At 38.8% G+C, this 25,904-nt stretch overlaps 1 protein-coding gene and 1 long non-coding RNA gene across 4 annotated transcripts in view; one reads left to right on the top strand and one right to left on the bottom strand.

Annotated features, from left to right (window-relative positions):
• LOC119231321 (thioredoxin domain-containing protein 8) overlaps positions 1–17,842 on the top strand; it is a 38,453-nt gene extending 20,611 nt beyond the window's left edge. The window contains exons 5-10 of one of the 3 annotated variants that reach the window (XR_008549530.1): positions 1,604–1,650; positions 2,201–2,305; positions 6,278–6,371; positions 8,228–8,393; positions 10,302–10,418; positions 17,767–17,842. Coding sequence is in view for 1 of the 3 variants with exons in the window: in XM_054689003.1 (XP_054544978.1) it covers positions 1,604–1,650; positions 2,201–2,305; positions 6,278–6,323 (198 nt within the window). In the remaining 2 variants the exon portion in view is untranslated. Of the gene's footprint in view, positions 1–1,603; positions 1,651–2,200; positions 2,306–6,277; positions 6,394–8,227; positions 8,394–10,301; positions 10,419–17,766 lie in introns of those variants that run through there. The other 2 variants (XR_008549531.1, XM_054689003.1) reach the window with 2 other exon arrangements.
• Positions 17,843–25,883: 8,041 nt separating this feature from the next.
• The window catches only part of LOC119231113 (uncharacterized), a 28,058-nt gene continuing 28,037 nt past the window's right edge, over positions 25,884–25,904 (bottom strand). Inside the window, exon 5 of the long non-coding RNA XR_008549532.1 lies at positions 25,884–25,896. This is a non-coding gene — a long non-coding RNA (uncharacterized LOC119231113). The remainder of the gene's footprint in view (positions 25,897–25,904) is intronic.

The following is a 25,904-nucleotide window of genomic DNA, read 5'->3' as shown; positions in this document are numbered from 1 at the left end:
TGATGATGAGTTGTACTTTTTTGCCAACGCACTATGTACCTATCAGGCACAAATAGTATTTTCCATCTGAGACATGACCCAATAATGGTTCATAAGATGTAATTAATTAAGTAGGTCAGCATTTTCTTTTAAAAATCAGTGTATTTACTGTAGTAATAGGTATAGTTCATGAAACTCATTGATTTATATGTATATGGTCACATGTAAAATATATTTCTTACCATGGGTTCTAGTGAGTCTAAACTGAAAATCATCACCACAAATTTTCATCTTTATCAGGGATGACCAAGGACTGGCGTTTTCAAGGTGAGGTTCTGGCACCAACTGGAAGCTTCAGCACCAACTGGAAACTTAGAAATTCACATTCTCAGCCCCACCCCACCAACTCCAGCTACCCTGAATCAGAAGCTGGGTGGGGTTGGGGTGTGAATGGAAGAATCCAGATGATTCTGATGCTCATTTTAAAAGACCACTGATAAAATATTTAAAAGACTGATGACAAATATCAGTGAGACAAAGAGTAACAACAACAACAACAACAAAAAAAAACAAATAGAACCCTTTAATCAACAATGAGGCTTCCAAATCCCCCACACTATCTCATTTGATGCTCCTGCATCCCTATGAGATGGGGACCACTGTTCTCATTGTACAGAGCCTGGAGGTCAGAGAGACAAAGCATCTTGCCTGAGATCACACAGCTAGTAAATGGCCAAGCCCAGATGTAGACCCAGGGGTACTAGACAAAATAAAAAACTGATGAACTAATATGAAAAAATTTTCTCAAAGCAAAAGTCGACTGCCATGATCAATCCTTCTGGTATCATCCTCCACCTACTATGCTTGTGTCAAAGGAATTTATCTTCCTGACACAGATGTTCCAGGAATGTTCCTGAAAGCCTATGTGTGACACCAATAATTATTAGGTGTTTCATGAGTGCTCAATATTTAAAAAAAAAATCTTGAGCCCTTTTTTAAAATCAAGTTTCAAAGGCAAATATTTGAGATTTTCATATGAGATACCCTTTGTTAATCTATTAATATTCTTACATTGTTGTTCATTAAGGTACATGATTTCTACCATCAGATGTAGTCCCTATAGTTCTCCCACCAACATATTAGACCCCATGACCCATCACCTCAGTCCCTTGTGCTCTTCCTGCCACTGTTTTGACCTATCTCTTTTCCCTCCCCTGCTGTATGACAAAGACCTGTAGATAAAAAAGTTGTGGTACATATACACAATGGAATACGACATAAGGGTCAAAAAAGAAAAACTCATGACATTTGCTGCAACATGGGTGGAGCTGGAAGAGGTTACACTAAGTGAAATAAGTCAGGAGAAAAAATAAATATTGGATGGTGTCACTTAATGTGTGAAATATAGAGAAACTGAACAAAAGGTCAAGAAAAAACTTGCAAATGAGGTATCCTTTTAGAGGAAGCACTCATTTGAATTTCTCATCAGGGCTTTTAAGACAAGAAATCTGTGAGTAGATGAGAGTGAGAGGTCAGAGGGCAATCAAGGAAATTTTAAGCAGTATACTGCATTTCTGGGAAGAGACTATTCTCTTGGTAAACTTTACTCATTCTCCTAAAATAGGGATTGTTCTCCAGAAAACAACTCCATCAACACAGAAAAGGCCTCAGGTGAGAATATAGTCTCAATGGTATTAAGTCTTGGGGGTGTTCAGCATGAACAACTCTACTTGGGATCTGTTTCTTTTTTTACCCATGTTTAAAACCAAACTCTTGTGTGTGATGCAGTTTTTCCTGTATATACATACCTATGGTAACCTTTCATTAATAAATTAGGCAAAGTAAGAGAGTAGCAATCACCAGTAGCAAAATAGAACAATTATAACAATATGCTAAAACAAAAGTTGTTTGAGTGTGCTCTCTCTCCCTCTCTTTCTCTCTCACTGTGTCATGGTGGTCTTCCCTTAGCCATAGGTTCACTTCCTGTTGTTTAAATTGTGTCAGCGGAGTTAAAAAAAATATGAGTGAAGAGTATTAATACTGCATTCCTCACACTACCACAAATCATTGTCTGAAATTACCTCCCTCAATAATAATGGTCAGTGGACCCATATTTTGTAAAGCACAATTTAGCCAAAGTCTAATTATATGGAAAAAAAATGAAGGGAAAAAGTATAGATTGACAGAATAAAATTGTGACTCATTCACCTTTCTGCCACAGCCCTTCAGGAATTGTTACAGGATACAGTACATCTGCTTGGGGAGGAACACTCACAAGGTGGGAGCAGGCGCCATCTTCCCTACTCCCACACAGCCAACATCTCAGGTACCTGGATTATGACTCCCAGCATGCAGTGAACAGGAGGGGCTGCTGGGAAGGAGGAAGGAGCGAGGCAGCCATTGCGTGGGAAATGGGAAGACATGTGAGCCGGCTGTGTCTGGGCTTTGCTCCTTGCACCTTTAATGTATTGGCAGGAAGGCTCTTCAGAGACAACGACAGCCAGTATCTTGGCCTTCTGGTGGCTCTGGCGTGTACGGCGCATTGGGAACATTTTGACTCCTCTTGCCAAGCCCACTGGGCCCTGCCTAACCTTCCTACCAGGCAGTGCTTTGGAATCCTGGCAACTTTGCTTGAGGGCCTCAGTCATGGCAGTCTGGGCCCCACCCATTTGGCTGGACTTTTGCCCATGAGGGGATGGGTGATTTCAGAGTTTGACTTGGAAGTACTTGAAATCCACCCCCCGCGACACACACACACACACACTTCTCTGTTAAAAATCTTCTAGCACACTAGAATCTCTCCTTCGTACATTCAGGTGGCATGGACTCTTAAAACAGCTCGCTGTCCCTGGGCACCTTTCCTTTTTGCCCTCTATCAGCTTTGACTCCAGAAATGAGCCTCCCTATAACACTTCTGACCTTCATGTTCATTTCTGACTTCCTCCCATCATCAGTACACCCCAGGCATTATTTTCATATGATGCTTTTCCCTGCATCTGGAATTTCCTCCCTCCCTCTCTGCCTGTCAAATCTATCTCAAGATCACCCAGCAAAAGTATCATTCCTTCAGGTTCACACAGCCATGGGAAGTCTCCATTAGCCATCACAGATAGGGAAAGGTAATCCTTCCCTTATGTGTATAAATTTGTGTGCAAATGCATCAGAGCTGCCATCAATTATTATGTTTGCCTGTGGTTGCCAGATAAAACACATGGTGCCTAGACAAATTTGAATTTCAGATAAATGAAGGATTTTTTTGTGTGTGTAAGAATATCTCATGCAATATATAACTGGGTAGCCTGTGTTTTTTATTTACTACATCTGGGAATTGTATAGCAATCCCCAATGAGACTCACTTTCCTAAAGAGAAAGACTGTGTCCATCTTTCCACATGCAGTACCCAGGACAGTTTATAGGTACTTAGTAGAGGCTTGGTAACTATTGGTTGAATGAATGATTGCATGAATGACTCCTCATGCAGGGAACTCTAGGATTTCAACTGACCTCAGGAATACATTTCTATTTCTACCTAGAATTGCAGGTTTAAAGAAGAAAAGGTAATATGATCAAATTGAATGCATTCCGAATGTATAAACTGTACCTATAGAAAAGAGCAAAGCTATCTACATTTTTCTCCATCTTAAATGACTATAATAACAAGTCACATACTATACGGTTTCTATTTACTTTGCAAGTCTGTAATCTGCTCCCACACAAATCACATTATAAGGATGAGAACTTAGTAGACTGAGTCCAAAGCCAGGCAGAATAATTAGCAGCAGCAACCAGGAATGAATCTACTCCATGTTGGGGCCAGTTCTGTCTCTTAATCAGGGGGCAATTAATCACCATGTTTTGCTTTAAAGTTTTGCTGTGAGGACACTGTGCAGTCACAGAAGAATCACAAGCTCTCCAATCAGGCAGACCTGGTTTGCAGTTATGACTCAGCAGCTCCTGGGTCAGAGCCCTCTCTGGAGCTCAGTTTTCTCATCTACAAACCAGGTTACAATGTTACCTTCAAAAAGTTGATGTATTAAATGGCATCATGTACATAAAGTGTTTCCTATGTTGCAACCAGATTATAATCTCTTGAAAACATGAACTGCTTTATTTTTCACTCCTTTTCTATCCCCATCCACCTCTAGACAATATGTGTTAAAGAGTAGTTACAGAATAGACATCTCAGCAAACTGAAGATTTTAAAATATTCAGTGTTTTCTGTTTTTCATAAAGTCGACAATATTTAACCACAGTAGGGTAGGGTGCAATCAGCAATTAACCTTTGTATAAGACTAATGGACTAGACAGTGTCTTTCATAAATCATTGATAGACTACGCTTGGGCACATAAACACTAGAAAAATAAAGTAGGAGCCGCCACCTCCTTAAAATAGAGAAAATCAGTTTGGGCATAAAAACTGCTCTTCTCACATTTCCCACCAAGACATTCTATTTGAATATATGCTTGAATCACAGACACCCACCATTGGAAACACACCTCCATAGGGATGGTGATGGTACCTTTCTTGTGAACTGCTCAAGAAAATAGTTCAGAGTGATTGATAATTACTCTCAGCAAATGAACAATCAGCATACAGGAGCCAATCTCCAGGCTTAGCCCTATTCACTCCTAGCCTAATTTGACTACAGCTGTCATTAAATTTGTATTTCCACATTAAAATACCTTGAATTAAACCTAGAAAAGTCCTCATTGACATCATTTTACTTCCATACCCCACATCTTCTTGGTACTCTCTATTTTTGGACAATTTATTTTAGCAGTGATAATTTTTCCACACGTACAATTAGAAAGTTGGAACCTTTCACCATCTCTAAGCTCCTGTTCAGCCTTGTATGCTTAAGATCCCATTCCTCTGTTGCCACTGTGTCTCTTTTAATTAAGTCAGTGTCCCTATTGGTAAATCTATGTCTATAGGAGACTATATTGACCAAATTGTCTTTTATTTTCTCCGATCAGTTTAGTATTCATTTCTTAGTCAACTTAAATGGGTACTCGAACAATACAATTTAGAAGGATCCAAAAATTGAGGTTTAGCCTTTCTTAACCAGAAGGTCACTGATACCTTCTTTCACAAACTTTAGGGACTGGAAAACACCTAATGCCCAGAAAACATTTATTGTTGATTATGTCATTGCTTTTACTGCTGTTATCACTGCACTGGGGGAAATTGATATAAAGGACTTACTCTATCCTTGTCTAAACCCTTGATTAGATCTGGGAATGTCATCCACCCACAGAGCAAGCTAAGACAGAAGAGGGGAGAGGAACACAAACTAGGGAAGAGTCGTCATGGCCTGAATCGGTCTATATACCTCCCTTAGGTTACCCCCTCCCTGCCCACCATCCCTCCCCCCCCCCACCCGCTCCATGTGTGGATTCCATCAGAAACCAGATCTGCCACACACAGAAAGAAATGGCTTTGTGCCCGTGGCGGGTGTGGCTTCTGACAGCACCTGATTGCCCTATTCACAGAACAGCTAGGAGATAGCACTTGGGCATTGGGTGACTGAGTCTACTCAAGGAATATTGCTGAGGGTTTTGCAAGTCATGCCATAACACAATGATTATTCTTCTAGAGAGCAGCTAGTTCTTACTTTGTGGGTGCTGTGGGCCATGAGGCTAAGCAAGATTCCTATAGTGAATGCTGCGGTGTCCCCCAGGTCCCTGCACCAAATTGAAACCCTCCAACTAGTTATTGTGACTATTGACTAATAACATCTCCCAGATGCACCACTTCTGAGAATATTATAGTCTGTTGGGAGCTCTTTGCTCAGAAGGTTATGATCTCTCAAAAGGCAGCCCATAGTCAATGACCAACTAATTTGGGGGCACAAAAGGTCCCTTGCCTCAAGGGTATAAAAACATGATGGAGTGAAGCTTCAGAACACACTTCCTTTGGATCAGCAGAGACTAGAGTTGAACTAAGATCGTCCATGCCTCTGTCTTTTCCCTCTTTTGCTTTACATCCTTCTTACAGGCTGTTCAATGAGCTGCATAAACCCCAATATTTGCCTGAGCCTCCACATCTAGAAACTTGACTCTTACACTCTCTACTTGATTGAACTGAGACACTACACACTAGTTAGTTATCAATAAAAGAGAAAAGATACTGACAATATGTGACATTCCTTTAGACATCCTAATTTTAGTGAAAAAAATACATTTTGAATTCATTAAATGTGCTATATTTAATGTACATGATCTTAGCACACTGCATGCATATTTCCATGCCACATGTTTACATATAAGAAAATAAACTTTGTTTATTATCCTACAGAGTTCCCAAGCCCCATCGATGTGAGGATACCACAAGAAGTCTGTGACCCAGAAGAATCCCAGTCCTTGATCTTGGACTTCCAGCTTCCAGAACTGTGAGAAATAAACTGCTGTTTACAAAACACACTTGATCATATTTTGTTATAGCAGTCCCAATGAACTGAGATAACCATATCTAAAGTTGTTTTAAGTAACCCTGACTCATGTGTATTTCAGTGCATTTTAACCAGAGCAGGAGAAGAACAGTTTTGAATAGCAAGGGAAATAATTGTACCTTATATATGGATAGCTGCTTATCAAGAATTTTCAGGAAATTGATTCCTGTCCAGAGAGAGTAAATCAGCCTTTAGAACAGTCTCAGATTTACTGAAATAGAGTTAGAACTAGGAAACGATAAATGGGACAATTAAACTTTGGCAAAAATATCATTACTTTCATGATGAAGACAAATCCTTAACATGGCCCTGGTCCCTGATCTTGGGGACCAGGTCTAAGATCAGGGACAAAGACCATGATCTGGTCCAAGATCAGGGACCTGTAGGGCCATGCTTGATCTTACCAGCCTATTTCCCTACCTTCATCTTGTATCACTCAGACCCCTACCTACCTACCTATACACACACACACACACACACACACACACACACACACACACAGAGAGACGTACACATGCCCATGCATGCCATCCTGGCTTCTCTCCAATATGGGAAGGTGCTAACCTTTTCTCATCACATGCTATTTCCTCTTTCTAAGGTGCTCCTTCCTCTACTTTCTTTGCCTATTTTACCTTTACCTCAAAGGACTCTTCTTCCAGGAAGCCTTCCTTGATTTTCCACATTATGAAAGGACTCCTCATTTTATATTTTAAAAGTTTGTATCCCTCTCATTCCTGTTACTACACATTTGCAACTTTAAACTTATTCCTGTCATTGATGTAGAGACTCAGTCCCTTTATGAAACATATTCTCCGTGAGGGTAGCTCCAAGTTCTTGCTCCCCACTGGACTTGTCCCTGACATACGTTAATATGTGGCACAGACAAGGTACCTGATAAATCTTGCTTGGGTAAGTGAGTAAATCAGACTGCAATACCTTCTTCAACAGGGCATGAATACTGGGGAATATCATAGTACAACTGCTAGCTGAGAGTGTGGACTCAACCACACAATTCAGGGTAAAGTCCAGGTTCTGTCATATCCTAGCTGTGGGATTTGGGGCAAATTAAATCACATTCTTGTATTTCAGCTTCCTCATTTGTAAAGAGGGCCTAATGATTCAGTATTTTATTAAGCCCAAGATGCCCTTGATTACAAGACACATCACATCATAAAACACCAATTAAACTAGAGCAAAGTGTTTCCTTATCACTGAGACTTTTTTCCACACAAAACCATCCTCTGTTCTATCCAGAGGATTAGCCAAGCATCATTTCACAGAAAAGCACTTCAGTACGCACACCTCACCTGCTCAGGCCCTCTCTGAGAGTGATACTGCCATACCATTGGCACCCATTATGCAAGATCATCTTCCTGGTCGGTGCCAACAGAAAGATTCAGGCAAGAACCGGAAGACATTACAAATAACAAATAACACAGGCAGTATCAACAACGCTCGTAATTCTCCTCAATGCTGAGAACAGTAACAGCCATGCCCAACTATGATATTGTCAGATAATAACCCCATCACACACAACGGGACAGGCTTACAAGACACCTCAATTTTAGTTAAGACTAGTAGGTGTCAGGTTGTGAGAATTAAGTGTGTTAGAGTACATGAAGTGCAGTTTGTTCCTATAAATGCTGGGCACACAAGAACGAATATTTCCTATAGATATTATCGCCTGTGACGGGCAGCCTTCACCTCGGTGCCCACAGCTCTGGAAGGGCTGATGTTACAGGGCCTCACTGACTCAGCACAGCCCTCAGATGAAGCCACTCTTTCATTCATTACAGTGATAGGAGCAATCAGGGGCTCAGAGAAATACAAGCTTTTTCAATGGTCTGGAAATCACAACTCCCCGCAGAGAAGCCGTGAAGCGTCATCGTGAGGGCTGCGGTCTCCGTGTGCCTGCCCCTGCAGTACCCCCAAGTGCCCAGGACAGGACCTGGCACTCAGCAGGTACTCAGTGCATTTGGCTGAATGAATATGTGATCCAATGAGTTAAATATTTACTAGAGTTAATAATGGTGAGAAGAGAGAATTCACACCGTGGAGGCTATGACTCATAGCTGAGTCAAATGGGAAAAAGACTTCAGCCCTCTTGTCTCCCCTTTTCTATGACTGCCTTTAAAACACTCCAGTTTTATGGGGCAATTTTAATGGAAATAAACTTAATAAGCTAGTCATATAATTAATTACATTCAGTTTCCATTTTTAATTGCTTATTGATCCACTGCTGCTCCCGGAGCACCTGGCAACAGTGAAAGAAAAACAGTAGCAGGTGTTTGGGTTTAGCTCATGCTTGCTTCCTGATTAGCTGAGGATATTTTCGCCCTGAAAATTCTAGGAAGTTTGCACTTGGCTCAGAAATTGAAAATGGGGACCCAGGAGATTCAGCCAGTTCTGTTGATCTTTCTTGCTTATGGGCTGGAAGATATTCTGTCATTGAGAGCCTTTTGCGTATAATCTACTCTTATTCATTAGAAGTCTCAGGATTGTGACGATGGCAGATTTTACACAATGAATAAGGGCAGAGGCTGGAGTCAAACGGTCATGTTTGAATTGCAGCACTGCCATTTACTGTGTGGCCTTGAGTGTGTGACATATCTTTTCTGTGTGCCCATTACAAAATGGGGGTAATGTAAAATGGGGGTAATGATTCCATTTCTATCACCAGATTGTGGTGACGATTAAACAGAGCTTTGCACACATTGTTTTTAAAATAAATTTTTAAAAGGCACCTTAATTTTCAATTCTTTACTTCCCAACAAGGCTTTTATTAATAAATTGATTATATGGTAATAATTGATTATGTGATAGACGTTGTTTTAACAGGTTTCTAGCAGGCTTATATTCATACCTGCTTAGTAAAAATACAAATTGTAACTCAATAAAACTTGTAACTCCTAAAGAAAGACTCAGTTGTGTTGGAGAAATGTTTTGATAGAGAGTGTGAGTTTGGGTTTTGGCAGCAGGCAAGAGAAACTCACTGTGACTACTTTAAGCCAAGCCACCTGGAATGGCAGGGTGGCAGTGGTGGTGGGGAATTGAGATCCAAGACTTAGAAAGAACAGGAGTGAGATATTTCCAGGGGTCTCAGGAGCAGCATCCCATGGAGTGTCCCTTTAGGAACGACACCAGAGATTTTCCATCTTGTGTATCTCCCACATGGTAGGGAGCAGGTATGGTACCTGCATGTCTGACTCCCACAGGATGACAGGGATAGGGGGAGAGAGAGAGAGTTATCCAGGGGAAACAGGGTGTCGCTACCCAAAAATGTGGGAAGTGTTGCTAGGCAGGGCAACGCAGCAACTGTCTACTGCATAAATTAAGGAGAGGGTAAACATTTCTGAAATACTGTTTATGTTTGTACTGTAGGCCTTTCCAGAAAGTTCAGTGTTTCCCTCCCCAGAGGGTGCTCCCGGAGAGGCTGGCTCATCCTCCGGGCATTCATGCAAAAAGAGCAAGAATCTGGCAATAATCATAAGCTGCTTCTCTTCCTGGCCTAATGAAATGGATCTCTACTTGTTTGTGTTGCATTAATTTAAATACTAATTTTGCCTCACAAGTTCATAATAGCAATCATTTCTAGTTCAATCAAAACACATTATGTTAAACTTGGCAAATTCAACCAGATAAGCTAACAAAAGTGTCTTAAATATTCATGAACACTTTCTCCAGTTGGGTTGCCTTTGGCTGCAAGTACCAGAACACCCAACTTGACATTGCTTACACCAAATAAAAATGTATTGGTGAGCATAACTGAATGTCCAGATGTTGAACTGGCTTCAGGAGAATGAATCCACTGTTTCCAGCCCCATTTCTCTGCAATTTCTGTGTGGCTTTCTGCCTTTGTTTTCCCTGTAGGTTCTTCATCTTGGGCTGGAAGCAAGATGGCAGCCGAGTTATCAGGCTTCACAAGTACACAAAATAGTATTTGGAGCAAGATGAGCTCATTTCTAAAATGCAGACCTCAGAAATAAGGTAATATGCCCTTAAATCTTCCAGCCAACTTTTTTCTCTTCTTCTTGACCAGGTGGGTCACCAGCCCAATGCTGAAACCCACAACATGGCCAACAGGGTGCTATCTCCTGCCAGTTTAAATCTGGGTTCTTGAGCCAGTAGCTGACAAAGAGAATTATATTGTCACTCCTGGCCCCCAAGTCACAGACTACTAGGCACTGAGAAAGAGAAGAACATGCATTAAAGAGAAAATAAAGTATGTATCTTTTTAAATTTGAATTTAAGATAAAAAATTAATCTTAGTGTGATTTTTCAGGATAAGTCTGTTCCAAATATTGTGTGGCACATACATATGCTAAAAAGTGATGCATTGTTTATTTAAAATTCAAATGTAACTAGTATCCTGTATTTATCTGACAGCCTCAATCCAGGGGCCTCTGGTTTCCAGCAGCAGCAAAGGGTTTAGTGGCAATGGCAGGAGGCTCCTTCCCAGCTTGGGTCTGTGGCTTGTTTTTGTTGTGGTCCATGCTACCCTCCTCCCTTGCTTTCCTGCTCAGTTTCTAAGCCTAGTTCTGCATAACAGCTAGAAATTCTGTGCGACTAAATCGTATAGTATAGCCTTCAGCTACTTACAACTCTGAACCTTGATAATACCAGCCACCATTCACTACAAAAATTTGAACCTGTCATTCAGCATTGATATCCGCATTGAAAAACACAAAAGGGGAATGAACATTTTAAAAGCAAAAGTAGAATGCTTCTGCCTTCTAAAGGCTATCTTAGGAGAATAGAGCTGTTTGCAAGCTTTTTGCTGTTTGCTTTGTCAGTGGCTTATGGTATTTCATGAAATTTCTCCTACTTCAACTCAACTATAAAGCAAAGACAATTCTAGGAAATTAGATGACTTATGAAGTAAAGATTACAAAATTCTGGCATAGACAAAACCTTTCTGTTATTTGCATTTTTCCTTTCCTTCAGCTGATCCTGACTTATAAAACTAAACTGGATACATTTTATTTTTTTCTTGCCTAATTGCTCAGACAAAAACATCCAAAATAGTGTTGAATAAAAATGGGGAAAATGAGCATCCTTTTCTTGTTTCTGATCTTAGTGGAAAAGTTTTCAAGAGTTTCACCATTGAGTATAATGTTGGCTATGAGCTTGTCATAGATGGCCTTTACTATGTTGAGATATATTCCCGGTATGCCCATTTTGTGGAGAGTTTTTATCATAAATGCATGTTGCTTTTGTGTAATGTTTTATTTTTGGAATCTGTTGAAATGATCATATACATTTTATCCTTCATTCTGTTAATGGAGAGTAGCACACTGATTGATTTGCAGTGTTGAACTATCATTTGCATCCCTGGAATAAATCCCACTCGATCATTGCATGTGATAACATAGTAATTTTTCCCTTTTCTCCTTCCTTTAAATATCTTACTAATGGGGAACTTAGGCTTCCAATATATTATTTGACTATAGTTCATTTTGATGAGTATAGAAATGAAACTTTAATAGAAAACAAAATTGGTGATTTAAAACATAATTTAAATGTTATACCTCATACTTTCTTGCCAGAATACTTTCATTCAAGCCAAAGTTCCCTCATTATTTTGCATTTTGTATTTTCTAGTAAGCATTTTGAATTTTTTTATTTGGAAAGTGCTTTTCCAAACCATCAGTCATAAACTCATAAACACCTTTATGTGAATCAGCCATTCTAAGTGCTTTATTGAAGTAAAGATATCCTTTATGAGTGAAATGAACATGCCCTCACATGTGATAAAATTACTTACAATGATACTTTTCAAAAAATTTCTTGTGTCTTCAATTCCCATTTGCTGATAAAAAAATCTAATTCAAAAACGAATGCTTTTTCCCTGGGAAGAGAGTCATGAGAGAACATGTGCCTTACAAACATGTGCCAAATTACAGTGATAAACAAAAAGCAAAGGGCGATTAAACATAAAAATCCAATGATATAACCTCCCTGGTGGTGCAGGGCTTAAAGACACAGCACTTTCAAGCTGTTGTTAGCCACTGCAGTATGAGTTTGATCCCTGGCCACGGTGCAGCAGACCTCTTCTGTCTTGCCCATTGCTCCCATCAGCAGTGTATTTCAGTAGATCTACCTGTTCTGTTCCCCCTTGTATCTCTGGTGATTCCTCTCACCCCCCTGCATATCTGGCTTACACCCCAGTTCTTGTGTGTATAAATAAATAAATCTTTTAAAAAAAAATCTACTGATAATGTATACCTTGGCTAGTGACAACTTGACCATACCCTCAAAGTTGCCAGTCATTTTGAATGTACTTGTTGGACCATTTAATTATTTCATTGTAGCTGGGTGATTGCTAAATAGTTCAAGGTTTAGACATTCTGGGCAAACATGTATTTCAATTGAACTCTTACTTCTTTTATGTCTTAAGGCTTCAACCACATAAAACTCCTATGGGATCATTCTTCTTTTAAAGGTTAGTTGTTCATAGGCATAATTGTACATAGTTGGATTGTTAATAGAGTGCCACTGCCTGATTTGATATACCAATGCCCATGCAGATTATCATAAATATATACTTTCTGTTTGACTGGTAGTTACAGAGAAGCAAATTGTTCTCCCCACAATAGTCAGGGTGACTCTTAGCTCCAGACCACTAATCAGTAGCATTGGGTAAAGATCTTACCCACGTTCATTCACACCTTTATGAGAGACACACCTTTCCAAAATACAATTTCAGGAATGGACGCACCTGGCTTCTATTGGAAGGATTTTTATTTCTTTTTCTGTATAATTTACAAAACATAAGTGTTTGCATTGGATGGTTTGATGAAGGCAGAATAGATATCCCATTTTAATAGCTTATTGGTTTTAATATATTCACAAAGTTGTATTATAATTCCAGAACATTCTTAAGACCTCAAAAAGAAAACCCCATACTCCTAGTAATCACTCTCCCACCCCTCCTTCCCACAGCCTCTGGAAACCACTAATGTAGTTACTGACTTTATGGATTTGCCTATTCTGGACATTTCAGATAAATGAAATTACACAATAATTTTTACTGTCTAGCATCTTTTACTGTCTAGCATCTTTTACATAGCATGTTTTCAAGGTTCATCTATATTATGGCACTTATCACAACTTCATTCCATTTTATGGTCAAATAATATTCCATTATATACTTCATTATTTGTTCATCTGTTGATAGACATCTGTTGGGTGGCTTCTATGTTTTAGCTCTTAATAATAATGCTGCTATGAACATTCATGTGCAAGTTACAGTCTACATATGTTATCAACTTTGTTGGGCATATACCTATGAGTAGAATTACTAGGCCATATGGTAACTCTAGTTTGCCTATTGCTGATTGCCAAACCATTTTTTCACAACAGCTACAGTAATTTTCATTCCTACCAACAGTGTATAAGCACTCCCCATATCTTCACCAACTCTTGTTATTTTCTGCCCTTTATTATAGCCATCTTAGTGAGCATAAAATAATATCTCATTGTGATTTTGATTTGCATTTCCCTAATGATTAATGACATTGAACATATCCTCATGTGACTATTGGTCATTTGCATATCTCCTTTGGAGAAATATCTGTTCAAAAACTGAGCCCATTTTTTAAAATGAGTTGTCTTTTTTTTTTTACTATTACGTTATGTTGTGAGAGTTCTTGATGCACAAAACCAGAATATTATATAGATCTCTTTCCTTTTGTGACCATTGCTGAAGCATCAGCAGACAAAATGAGGCCAATCCCTTTGTGACTTTTGACCAGAGCAAAAACCAGAAAAAAGGCATTTCGATGCATCTTCCCACATTCCTAGGCAATTATGTCATCCCCAGTTCCCAAAGAACTGATACATGCTCATCCAGAGGTTAATAAAGTTCAGGTTGTTCAAGGACACTACAAAGGGCAACAAATTAGCAAAGTAGTCCAGGTTTACAGGAAGAAGTATGTCATAGAGCCTGAACAAGTGCAGCAGAAAACTGTCCCTGTGGGCATTCATCCTAGAACTAGACAAAGACCGCAAAAAGATTCTAGAATATAAAGTCAAATCTCACCATATTGGAAAGGAAAAATGTAAATATAAAGAAGAAAAATTTTAGAAAATGCAGGAATAAAGTTATATACAGTTTTCATTTAAAACTGCTAAAATGCAAAAAAGAGAATTCTTTATGTATTCTAGATGTAAGTCCCTTATCAAATATATCATTTACAGATATTTTCTCCCCCCGTATGGAAAGTTTTTTTCATTTTTTTGATGGTGTCCTTTGAGGCACACAGATTTTTAATTTTGAAGAAGTCTAATTTATGTTTTATTTGGGTGCTGGTTCTTCTGGTTTCACATCTAATCATTGCCTAATCCAAAGTCACCAAAGTTTATACTATGTTTTCTTATAAGAGTCTTAAAGTTTTAGCTCTTAACATTTAGGTCTTTGATCCCTTTTGAGTTAATTGTTATAAATGGTCTGAATTATGGGTCCCACTTCATTGCATTGCATGTAGATATCCAATTGTCTCAACACCATTTGTTGATGATACTATCCTCTCCCCATTGTATGGGCCTGCCCTATTGTTGAAAATCAGTTGACCATAGATTTATAGGTTTATTTCTGGACTCTCAATTCTACCCTGGATATGTAATGTCTGTCTTTATGGCATTACCAGACTGTTTTGATTATTGTAGCTTAATAGTAAGTTTTGAAATTAGGAAGTCTGAGTCTTACTTTGTTCTTTTTCAAGATTTTCTGACTGTTCTGTGTCTCTTACATTTATTTTTTTAATCTTTTTTTTTTTAAGATTTATTTATTTATTTATAGAAGCACTGGGTACAGTCAGAAGGGCAGGAGGGTGAGAGAATTCACCAGAGCCAGAGCGGGGAACAGAACAGGCATAATGACGAAATGCACTGCTGAGGGGAGCAGCCGGCACAGCAGGAAAGGTCTGTGCACCATGGGGGACCCTTGCCTGAGACTGGGGACCGAACCAGCGCTGCAGAGGCTGTGGGCAGCTTTGCAGCCCAGTGCTCAACCGCTGCGCCACCAGGGGAGGCCCTAATCTTTTTTTTTTAGGAAGTGGGGTACAGCCAGCATCGCAGATGGTGAGAAGATTCACCACAGAGAGTGGGGAGCAGAACAGGCAGATGTACTGAAATGCACTGCTGCAGGGAGCAGTGGGCAAGGCAGGAGAGGTCTCCTGAGCCATGTGGGTTGCTTCCCAGATGGCTAGGGATTGAACTCACACCGCAAAGGCCGCAGATAGCCTCACAGCGCTGCACTCAACCCCCTGTGCCACCAGGGAGGCCCTCTCTTACATTTCTATATACATTTTTAAGATGAACTTGTCAACAACAAGAATAAGCACCCAGGCTTTTGATGGGGACTTGGTGAGTCTATGGGTTTCATTTGGGAAGTACCCTAATAATATTTTTTCCCAATCCACAAAATGGACATTTTTCCATTTCTCAAACTTGCTAATTTCTTTCAATGATACTTTGCAGTTTTCACTGTATAAATTTTGGGCTTCCTTTGTTAATTTTTTAGCCAGATAGTTCATTTTTTTAATTTTGTATACTGAACTTATATCCTGCATCCTTGCTGAACTTACTAGTTCTTGTAGATTTTAGGAACCCTAGGATTTTCTATATCCAACATCATATCCTCTACAAATAGAGATGATTTTGCTTCTTCTTCTCCAAACTGGGTAGTATTTCTTTCTTCTTCTTGCCTAACTGCAGTACAATGTTGAGTAGGATTGGTGAGAGCTGACATCTTTTACAGGCTTTTAGGGTGTGAGAATTCTTGCCCCGCCTTTCTTAGCTACTGCTTTCTTAGTTGTGGATTATTCAGACTCTCCTTAGATGGTCCTTTATAAATAGTATACCAGGTTCAACTGACTTGTATTTTTCCCACAGTGGTTCTCCATGTTGCTGGATTTGGGGTAAATATGGCAGATTACCCAACTAGATTGTATGTGTTTAATATTTTATATCCTCTCTGCAGACTACAATAGCTATAAAAGGAATATCTTCTTTTACATGCTCTGTTTCTTTTATAATGCTTACAACTTATATGGCCTGCTAAAAGGTTTCCATTTATCCCATCTTGGTTATGTTATAAATGCATTTTAATGTCTTAAGGCTGGTTTCATGCCTAGAAAGAATAATTCAGAAATGACATTTTTCACTGTTTAAATCAACTATATTGGGATCATAGTTTATACCCATAAGAAATAAAAAGTACCATTTTTAGTGCATTGTTCCATGAATTGTGAATAATGCATAGATCTGTGTAACCTCCAAAAACTCTCCCTGTATTCTCTGCAATCTCTCCACCTCACTGTCAGGAAACCAATGATTTGCTTTCTATCGCAATTCATTACTCTTATCTATTCTAGAACTTCATATGAATGGATTCACACCATATAGTAGTATTTGTGTGTCAGCTTCTTATACTCAGCATAGCATTTTTAATATTCATCCATGTTATTGTGTTCTTGTTAAGCAGTTCATTTTTGTTGTTTCTAAGAAGCTTGCTATTATATGGATATACCACTTTTATTCTTAGCAGGAGTAGTAGGAGTCGTTCATGCATTGATGAACATTTGGGTTTAATTTGGGGGTATCATGATTAAAGTTGCTGCAAACATTTATATATAAGTCTTTTCTGTGAATATGTGTCTCCATTTCTTTTGGGTAGATACCTAAAAGTGGAATGTGCTGGGCCATATGATAAATGTATGTGTAATTTCATTTAAAAAAAAATTTAAAGTACCAAACTAACTGCCAAAGTGATTATGCAATTTTATACCTTTATCAGCATTCAAGTTATTGTCAGCTAATCTATAATTACGATGTTATCAATCTTTTACCGTTCTATTAACTCACTATGATTTTAATTTCACTTTCTGTGATGACTGCTATTTTTTCTGTTCATTTATTTGCTGGTCCTTCATGTATTTCCTTCTGGAAAGTGTGTGTTCAAATCTACTCCCATGTTTTGCCAGTCATTTGTCTTTTTATTGAGTTGTAAGAATTCCTTATACTCTCTAGAAGTGAACCTTAGGTATAGGTATTGAGCATATTTTCTCCCAAACTATGACTTGCCTTTTCACTTTATTTAAACAAAGGTTTTCAAAGAGCAGAGATTTTTAATTTTTAATTAAGGCAAATATATTAACTTTTTTTTTTACAGTTAATAATTTCTGTGTCCTGCCCAAGAAATATTTGCCTTTTCCAAGGTTGCAAAGATTATCTCCAACATCACCTTCTAGAGGGGTTGAATAATCTTGTTTTGTTGTATGATGTAAGGTAATGGTGAAGAATCTTTCTTTTCCTTTTTTTTTTTTTTTAATAGAGCTATCCATGGGATTTTTGAATGAGAGAGCCTGAAAGCAGTCCTAACATGCCTGGAAACTGCACATGAACAAAAGCTTCAGGTAAGGCAAAAGAAAGCATTTGAGAAATAAGAATATAATAGAGCTTGATAAATTCCAATGGTTCTAGTAGAGTGCATAACCAAGGTCTGAGAGGCCAGGAAGGAAGATGATCCCAGCACACTAGAGGATATAAAGGACAGTGGGGTACAGGTTAGGTATTCACAGTGGGTTTCAGGGTAGGTATTTACCAGGGTTATACTGACTGACATTTATATTAAAATGCTTAGCCTTGAACATGTTTATATGTCAATTAGTTTTTAAAACATAAACAGTTAATATTTGAAATACTCTAATCAGATGTCTACTCCTGGAGTGTTCAAATTAGCACTTGAAAATCCCCAAGTAGGAATTAAGGTTCAAGAAGAGTTTTTGCAAATTCAAATATTCAGGTTCATAAATTAGCATAAAGAAAGTTAGATATTTTTCACTGATGAACTGAGGGGTATTCAAGATATATCATATTCAAGCAGTGGATAGACTGCTTGAAAATTGTTCTCATCATTCTTCCCCTTTATGAACAGAACATGAGAATCAGTATATTTGGAGTGACAAGATAACTTCTTTGAACCTCTGTTTCCTGTTGTGTAAAATGGGGAGAATGATATCCTTGGGGATATTGAGAAGAATGATACAAAACATCCAGCTCCAGGCCTGGCACTTACTGATTATCCCACACATAGGTGCTTATTCTTTGATTTCCACCATCTTCTTGACCATTTTCATATTATTTCCTGTGTTCTCTGTGTCCTCATCTCTCATGCTAGACACAGTCATCTAGCTTAACAGTGCTGAACCTCCCTCTACAGATCCCAGGAAAAAGTCAATCAATCCTAAGTGTACCTAATCCCCTGGCATGCTTCTTTAAATTGCACATTTCCTTCTCTGGGTGTGGTCCAGGAACCTGCGGCATATTCAAGTTCCCCCAGCTATGCTGAATGAGGTGATTAAAGGCCATACTTAGAGAAGTCTGTGATCTGAGAACACCTTCAGAAACCTGGACCCAACAAAGGCAGCAGACCTACCCCCTGATGGAGCTCACCCCCGATGGAACCTCAGACTGAGCTGACTCAGAAACCAAACCCAGAAACCAGAAATCATTATGAAATTCATTTCTATTCTTCTTCTTACTTATTGGGAAAGAACTCTACTTATTGGGAAAGGACTCTCTACTCCCTCTTTCTCTGGTAACCAAGAGGATTTTCCCACTCCTAACTGAAAGATTCCAGTAATACTGATGCCCCATCTAACCCCCACCCAGCTTAGATCCATGAAGACCCACCTCTGGGACAATTACTAAGCAAAGGAAAGGAATGCTCCTTTAGGGGTACTAATTTGGTAGGAACCTTAGCCTGGCGCTGTCTGAGCTGTTCTTACTTAAGGTGGAGAGCCTGCTGAGAATGAAACAATAGAGATGGTGCCCTATGACATCTTTAGGGCTCAGGTGTTCCTGGTAATATGAGGTATTATTCTCCTTTTGGTTTAAGTCAGGAATTTTTTTTTTTTTTTAATAATAAATTTTATTGTTCTATTCCCCATACAATTGCAGCCCCCCCATTCTGACCCCAATCCCTCCCCTCCCGCCCCCACCCCCCTAAAAGTGTCTCTGGTTCATAGTTTTTTATTGATTTTGATTTTCACTTTCTTATACTTATTCGTTTTCCTGGTCCCTTATTTAAGTTTTCTAGATTCCTGCTATGAGTGAGACCATCCGGTATTTTTCTTTTTCTTTTTGGCTTATTTCGCTGAGCATGATCCCTTCCAGCGCCATCCATGTTGCTGCAAATTGCATGTGTTTATCTTTTTTGAATGCTGAGTAATATTCCATGGTATATATGGACCACATCTTCTTGATCCAGTCATCTATTTTTGGGCATTTGGGTTGTTTCCAAAGCTTAGCTATTGTAAACAGTGCTGCTATAAACATAGGGGTGCAGGTGTTCTTTGGAATTGATGTTTCTGTGTCCTTTGGGTAAATACCTAGGAGTGGAATTGCTGGATCATATGGAAGCTCTATGTTTAGTAGGTCCAGAAATCTCCACACAGCTTTCCACAGTGGTTAGACCAGTTTGCACTCCCACCAACAGTGTAGAAGAGTTCCTTTTTCTCCACACGCTCGCCAGCATTTGTTGTTGCTAGTTTTTTTAATATGTGCCATTCTCACTGGTGTAAGATGGTATCTCATGGTAGTTTTGATTTGCATTTCCCTGATGGCAAGTGATGTTGAACATTTTTTCATATGCCTGTTGGCCATTTGCATTTCCTCTTGAGAGAAGTTTCTTTTTAGCTCTTCTGCCCATTTTTTGACTGGATTATTTTCTTTGTTGTTGTTGAGTCTCATCAGCTCTTTGCAGATTTTTGTGATCAGTCCTTTATCATTAGTGTTGGGTGCAAAAATGTTCTCCCAGTTGGTGGGGTTTCTCTTTGTTTTTGTTATTGTCTCTTTTGCTGTGCAGAAGCTCTTTAATTTGATGTAGTCCCAGCTGTTTATCTTTGCCTTCACTATCACTGCTTTGGGTGATGTGTTTGTAAAGATGTCTTTGATGTGCAAATCACGTAGTGTTTCGCCTATATTTCCTTCTATATATTTTATGGTTTCAGGTCTTATGTCTAGTTCTTTAATCCATTTTGAGTTGATTTTTGTGTATGGTGTGAGGTAGTGGTCAAGCTTCATTCTTTTGCATGTAGCGACCCAGTTTTCCCAGCACCATTTATTGAACAAACTTTCTTTGCTCCAATGCATAGTCTTTGCTCCTTTGTCAAAGATTAGTTGACCATAAATCTGTGGGTTTATTTCTGGATTTTCTATTCGATTCCATTGGTCTGTATGTCTGTTCTTGTTCCAATACCATGCAGTTTTGATGATTATGGCTTTGTAGTATAGTTTGAAGTCTGGGAGTGTGATGCCTCCATTCCCTTCTTTTTTTTTCAGGAGAGCTTTGGCTATTCGGGGTTTTTTGTGATTCCATATGAATTTCATCAATAATTGTTCTATTTCTTTGAAGAATGACATTGAAATTTTGATTGGAATAGCGTTGAATCTGTATATTGCTTTTGGAAGGATGGCCATTTTAATAATGTTTATTCTTCCAATCCACGAGCAGGGGATGTCTCTCCATTTCTTTGTGTCTTCTTCTATTTCTTTTAACAGTGTTTTATAGTTTTCTTTGTATAGGTCCTTTACCTCTTTTGTTAGATTGATTCCCAAATATTTGATTTTTTTTGTTTTAATAACAAAAGGGATGGTTTTTTTGATTTCTTCTTCTTCAGATTTATTGTTTGTGTATAGGAAGGCTACTGACTTTTGCGTGTTGATTTTGTATCCTGCCACTTTACTGAACTGATTGATGAGTTGAATTAGCTTTTCTGTGGAGTTTTTGGGGTTCTCTATGTATAATATCATATCGTCTGCAAATAGTGATAGTTTGACTTCTTCTTTTCCTATTTGGATTCCTTGGATGTCTTTCTCTTGTCTTATTGCCCTGGCTAGGACTTCCAGTATTATATTGAAAAGCAGTGGTGAGAGTGGACATCCTTGTCTTGTTCCAGATCTTAATGGAATTGCTTTCAGCTTTTCACCATTGAGAATGATACTGGCTGTTGGCTTGTCATAGATGGCCTTTATGATGTTGAGGTATGTTCCTTGTATCCCAAGAATTTCAAGGGCTTTTATCATGAATGGGTGTTGCACTTTGTCGAAAGCTTTCTCAGCATCTATTGATATTATCATATGGTTTTTATATTTCTTTTTGTTGATGTGTTGGATAACGTTGATTGATTTTCGGATGTTAAACCATCCTTGTGCCCCTGGAATGAATCCAACTTGGTCGTGGTGAATTATCTTATGGATACATTGTTGGATTCTGATGGCTAAAATTTTATTGAGGATTTTTGCATCAGTGTTCATTAGGGAGATTGGCCTGTAGTTTTCCTTTTTTGTGTTGTCCTTGTTCGGTTTTGGTATTAGTGTAATCCAACTACACAGTGTCCCAACGCATACGGCAAATTAGAAAACAGACAGTAGGGAGGAGAAGAACCACACGCAACCTAGCAACTCTCCAGAGAAAAAGCACACCACAAAAAGAAAACCAGCCCTCAGATGGCAACGACAGTAACTTGGAAGAACTTCTGAGCCTTCCAGAAAGAGAATTTAAAATTGCCGTGATTAAAAAACTGACAGAAGTCATAAAGGAAAACAATGATAAGGGAAAAATAATCAACGATCAGAAGAATGAAATTGAGTCCCTAAAGAGGGAAGTAAAAGAAATGCAGGAGATCAAAGAATTAGTGGAAGAACTAAAGAATTCTGGGAAAAGCAATGAAAGCAGAATTGATGAAATGGAAGAACGAATAAGTGCTCTTGAAGACACAGAAATAAAAAGAACCAAAACAGAAAAGGAAAGAGAAGTACGAAGGAAAAAGAATGAAGAAAGACTTCGGGAACTATCTGACTCCATGAGGAAAGGAAATATAAGAGTTATAGGAATACCAGAAGGAGAGGAGAGAGAAGTAGGAACAGAGAAAATATTCAAAGAGATAATTGAAGAGAACTTCCCAAATGTGAAGAAGGAGCTGAAAATTGATATACAAGAAGCAAGAAGAACACCAAACTTCCACGACGAAAGAAAAAATACAGCAAGACACATAATAGTAAAGCTCCCAAGAATCCAGGACAAGGAAAAAATAATGAAGCTGGCAAGAGGGAAGAAACAGATAACATTCAAAGGAAAGCCAATCAGGCTGACATCAGACTTCTCCGAAGAAACACTACGGGCAAGGAGAGAGTGGAGGGACATAGTCAACAGACTCCAAGAAAACAGATGCCAACCAAGAATACTCTATCCCGCAAAGCTCTCCTTCCTCTTTGAAGAAAGAATATGGACCTTCCCAGACAAACAGAAACTCCGGAATTTCATTGCAACTAAACCCCCACTCCAAAAAATACTACAAGGAGTCCTAAAGCCAGAACCTCAGAGGGACGAATAACAATGAAAGAAGGCCAAAAAAAAAAAAAAAGTTATTAAAAGAATAAATAAATAAAATCAAAGGAAAGACAAACACAATGGCAAATACAGATGTTAACATATCAATATTAACTCTAAATGTAAATGGACTAAACTCTTCAATAAAAAGACACAGAGTTGCAGCCTGGATTAAGAAACAAAACCCAACCTTTTGCTGTCTACAGGAAACACATTTAGCTACAAAAGATAAAAATAGGCTCAAAGTTAAAGGATGGAAAACAATCCTACAAGCAAATGGGCCAAAAAAGAAAGCAGGAACAGCTATACTTATATCAGATAAAACAGATTTCAAACTCAAAAAGATAAAAAGAGACCCCAATGGTCACTACATTATGATCAAGGGGACAATATTTCAAGAAGAAATAACACTCATTAACATATATGCACCAAACGAAGGAGCACCAAAATATATCAGACAACTGTTGTCCTCTCTGAAAACAGACATCAGAGAAAACACATACGTAGTGGGAGACTTCAACACACCACTATCAACAATGGATAGATCAACAAGACAAAAAATAAGTAAAGAAACCAAAGCTCTAAATAAGGACCTAGAGCAATTGGGCTTAACAGACATCTATAGAACACTAAACCCCAAAAAAACGGAGTACACATTTTTCTCAAGCGCACACGGATCATTCTCCAGGATCGATCACATACTGGGGCACAAGACAAACATCAACAGATACACCAAGATTAAAATCATATCAACCATCTTTTCTGACCATGAAGGCATCAAACTAGAAATAAACCATAAAAAGAAGGCAAGGAACTTTCCTACCTCATGGAGATTAAAAACCACACTACTGGAAGACCACTGGACTAATGAGGAGATCAAAGAGGAAATTAAAAAATTTTTTGAATTGAACGACAAGGAGGACACCAATATCCTAAATGTATGGGATGCAGCAAAAGCAGTAATAAGAGGAAAATATATAGCAATAGAAGCTCACATCAAGAAACAAGAAAGAACTCAAAGAAACAACCTAATCTCGAAGCTCAAAGATCTAGAAAAAGAACAACAAAAAAACCCCAAAACCAGTAGAAGAAAAGAAATAATAAAAACCAAAGCAGAAATAAATGAAATTGAAACTAAAAAAACAATCCAAAAGATCAATGAAACCAAGAGCTGGTTCTTTGAAAAAATCAATAAAATAGACAAACCCCTAGCCAGGCTCACAAAGGAAAAAAGGGAGAAAGCACAAATAAACAGGATCATCAATGAAAGAGGAGAAATCACAACGGACACAGCAGAAATCAAAAGAATAATCAGTAACTACTATGAACAGTTATATGGAAACAAGTTTAACAATCTAGAGGAGATGGACAAATTCCTACAACTCTACAATCACCCAAAGCTAGATAAAGAAGAAATAGAACACCTAAACAGACCAATTACAATTAGCGAAATTGAAATGGTAATTAAAAACCTCCCCAAAAACAAAAGCCCAGGACCTGATGGATTTACAAATGAATTCTACCAAACATTCAGAGATGAATTAGTGCCTATCCTTCACAAACTCTTCCAAAAAATTGAGAAGGAAGGGACAATACCAAACACGTTCTAGGAATTTTTTTTGAGCTGGAATTTCTTCTGATAAAGAGAGTTCTGACTATTATGCAAAACCATTTCCCCAAATGAAGGCCTTCACATGAACCTCTCTTACTTCAGTTCTATCTCTGTACAAATCTCCTCCCTTACTGTTACATGGCACAAAGGAAATGTGGACACCAGGGCTAACAAGAGCAGGTTTAATGCACCGGTGCTGACTCAGCAGATTCATATCCCAAAGCTGAGCCCCATCGGTAGGCAGTCAGGGGCTTATATACACTGTCATTTTCTACAAGGTTCTGGGTGGGTTTCCATTGGTAGCTGTACATGGTCAGATATAACGTGGCTACTTACTGAGAGGTAGTCGTATAGTTGCATACCAAGGATGAGTGAAGGTTCAGTAGTCATGGGACCCCCCAGGTACATCCTGCCTCATGGCAGCACATGATTCATATCAGGTACTAAGTTGCATACCAGGAACTGAGTAAAAGTTTGTTACTAAGGTCCCCAGGACGCTTATCCCAGATCACTATGCTTCATTACGGGGCTGCCCTAAAGAATTCCCTTGACCTCCCTCTTCTCATAGAATGTCACCTCCTTGCTACAACTGGCAGAGGACTTTTTTCTGTGGCCAGGTTGAGCCCATTTCTTTCATCCTTTGGGGGAAATCCTTTTCCTTAGATATTTGCATTATAGCATTCACTGTTCATTACTAATTTCCTGATTACTTCATTCACTTAAGACTTTGACCATCACCCTCCTCTATCATCATCCCAGGGAGATTTCACCAGTTCATTTAATAGTCTGTAATCACAATTTATATAGCACTTATGGTTCTAAGCACTTTACATATATTTTAGCTCACTCAACCCTTATAATGCCATGAGGTATTATTACCCCCATTTTATAGAAGAGGAAACTGAGACAGGCTATTTTTAGACTTGTCTAGAGTTACACAGCTACTGAATGGTAAAGGGGACCACTCAGTAGAGAGGACAGGGAATCTAATTGCAGGGTCTGAGCCCTTAACATGTACTATAACATATACTAACATATACATAACTCCCATTTCCCTGTTCTCTGTCACTATACATCCCCCATATCCACTCTCCATTAGTCCTGTGGAGATGGGGAAGGGCCAGTATGTCCTCCAAGTGAGTCACCTGACATTTGGAAGGTCTCTGAAGAGGAGGTATCAGCTGAAGGTGGCCAGTAGAGATCTGTGACTCTCCTTCCCACTGTTCAATTATTGTCGCCTTCCATGTAATTGCAGCAACCAATAGACCCAGAAGCTGGGACGTAAGTTGCACTGCAGACACAGCAGCAGAGAAAGATTTTATATTCTGTCCCTGGTATCCGAAGGACCTCTTGTCTGTCGCAATAGTCTTTGCTCTCTGGGAAATCTGCTGCATTCAGACCAGTCCATCCATCCTGTCTTGGACTGTTCGTAGTGTAGTATCCTCTTGGTTTCTTTGCTACAGTT

The sequence above is a fragment of the Talpa occidentalis genome, unplaced genomic scaffold (genome assembly GCF_014898055.3).
Source record: "Talpa occidentalis isolate TD23 unplaced genomic scaffold, MPIMG_talOcc4v2.1 talOcc4.7, whole genome shotgun sequence".
NCBI lineage: Eukaryota > Metazoa > Chordata > Mammalia > Eulipotyphla > Talpidae > Talpa > Talpa occidentalis.
Note: the sequence above shows the minus strand (reverse complement) of the source record. Positions and strands in the feature narration are given on the sequence as shown.